This window comes from Nicrophorus vespilloides, unplaced genomic scaffold (assembly GCF_001412225.1).
Source record: "Nicrophorus vespilloides isolate i.1.1-1 unplaced genomic scaffold, Nicve_v1.0, whole genome shotgun sequence".
Classification (NCBI taxonomy): domain Eukaryota; kingdom Metazoa; phylum Arthropoda; class Insecta; order Coleoptera; family Silphidae; genus Nicrophorus; species Nicrophorus vespilloides.
This window is the reverse complement of record NW_017099905.1, coordinates 58,163-59,828: the sequence shown is the minus strand read 5'-3', so window position 1 is coordinate 59,828 and position 1,666 is coordinate 58,163. Positions and strand designations below refer to the sequence as shown.

General features: G+C 29.9%; 1 protein-coding gene across 1 annotated transcript; it reads left to right on the top strand.

Annotated features, from left to right (window-relative positions):
- The first annotated feature begins 1,216 nt into the window (after positions 1–1,216).
- On the top strand, positions 1,217–1,662 carry LOC108566014 (cuticle protein CP14.6-like). Its single transcript, XM_017925711.1, has 2 exons — positions 1,217–1,225; positions 1,285–1,662. The coding sequence occupies exons 1-2, from the start codon at positions 1,217–1,219 to the stop codon at positions 1,660–1,662; spliced, it is 387 nt and encodes a 128-aa protein (XP_017781200.1).
- Positions 1,663–1,666: the final 4 nt, after the last annotated feature.

Here is a 1,666-nt window from a genome sequence, read left to right as displayed (position 1 = left end):
AAGGAAAGGTATTATAAATGACCTTTTGTACATTTATGATTTGTAAATATTACCATAAATAAAAACAGCAATATAATAAAAAGTTATTATAAGTATTTGTTCTTTTTCATTTAGTTTTGAATTTATTATTGTTCTTATACAAGACAGATCCCAAAAAAAGTACAGAAATAGGAAATGATGTTAATATAATATTATATGTTCTAAACAAAGATGACTCTTAAATATATTAATTTATATAAAGTGAATCAAGTCTGTTAATAAACCCAGAAACTTGTATTGGCTAGAAGATTTAACATTTGGGCTAGATCTTTGAAAATTCTTATTGTAAACGTTTTTAATCTGAAACGGTCTACGGAAGAAAAAGTTTGGTGACCATTGCACTAATGCAAGTTTCTTAATAATGACTTAAATCATTATACAAATAGTCATATCCTGATGAGTCTAATATCTAGAGAAAAAACATCCACTTGCACTTCATAATCATCAGCAAAGAAAAATACTAGAAAAGCAAAATAAAGATAAATTATTTAAAATGTATATTCTATTGCAATATTGCATCAACAATATATATATACACATCATGTTAACAAAAATTAACTGATTTTTTTCAAATCAAATGATTGTATACTATATCTACTATATACACCGAAACAAATACACAAGTTCTAACCAGTTTTCGAAATATTAAATATTTTAGAATCAACATAATTATATATTTAACAAGTAAGTAAAATAATCTACTATTATTTATACACCTATAATAATAATTTATTGGCCAAACATCGATACATAAGAAGAAGAGAAAAAAAGTACAATTTATACATAAATAAATTTTAACATANNNNAAGGGCTAACGACCGAGGTCTTTCCGCCCAAATTTATACACCTAATTAATTGATTTTTTTAAATCTCTCAAAATACAATCTTGGATTCATTGATTTTAATTGTATGATTTATGTAATATGTAGGTTTCTGATATTCTTTATATTTAAAAAATTCAATCATTACTGATGCAATTAATGAACAACTTTCATTTTGAAGTATTATCTTCAAAAATGACATTTCTCCACGATGGATAAACTTAACAGCCTTGGAGACAAATAGCTAATAGAAAAAAGTTGCTTATCAAAAGACATTCACACTCACAAAACCAATTGTGTATAAATAGTGATCATCTCCGAAAAGTAATCATTACACAGTTAATCTCCACATCAAGATGAAATCTGTACGTATAAACAAGCAAATAACTGAATATCTATTAATAATAATTATTGATTTGATTAGGTATTCGTTGCTCTTGCCTTCTTGGCCATTGCCGCTGCTGCTGAAGATGTTGTCCAAATCCTCAGGCAAGTAGCTGATGTTGGTTTCGATGGAACTTACAAACACGCTTTTGAAACCTCCGACGGAATCGTCGTCGAAGAACACGGAGTCCTGAAGAACGCCGGATCCGAAAACGCTGCTGTAGAAGCTACTGGTTCTTACGAATTCACCGCTCCAGACGGAATTAAATACGCTCTTCATTACGTTGCTGATGAGAACGGTTTCCAACCACAAGCCGATTTCTTACCAACACCACCACCAGTCCCACCAATGATCCAAAGGGCTCTTGACTACATTGCATCTCATCCACAACCACTTCCACAAGGAAAGGTATTATAAATGA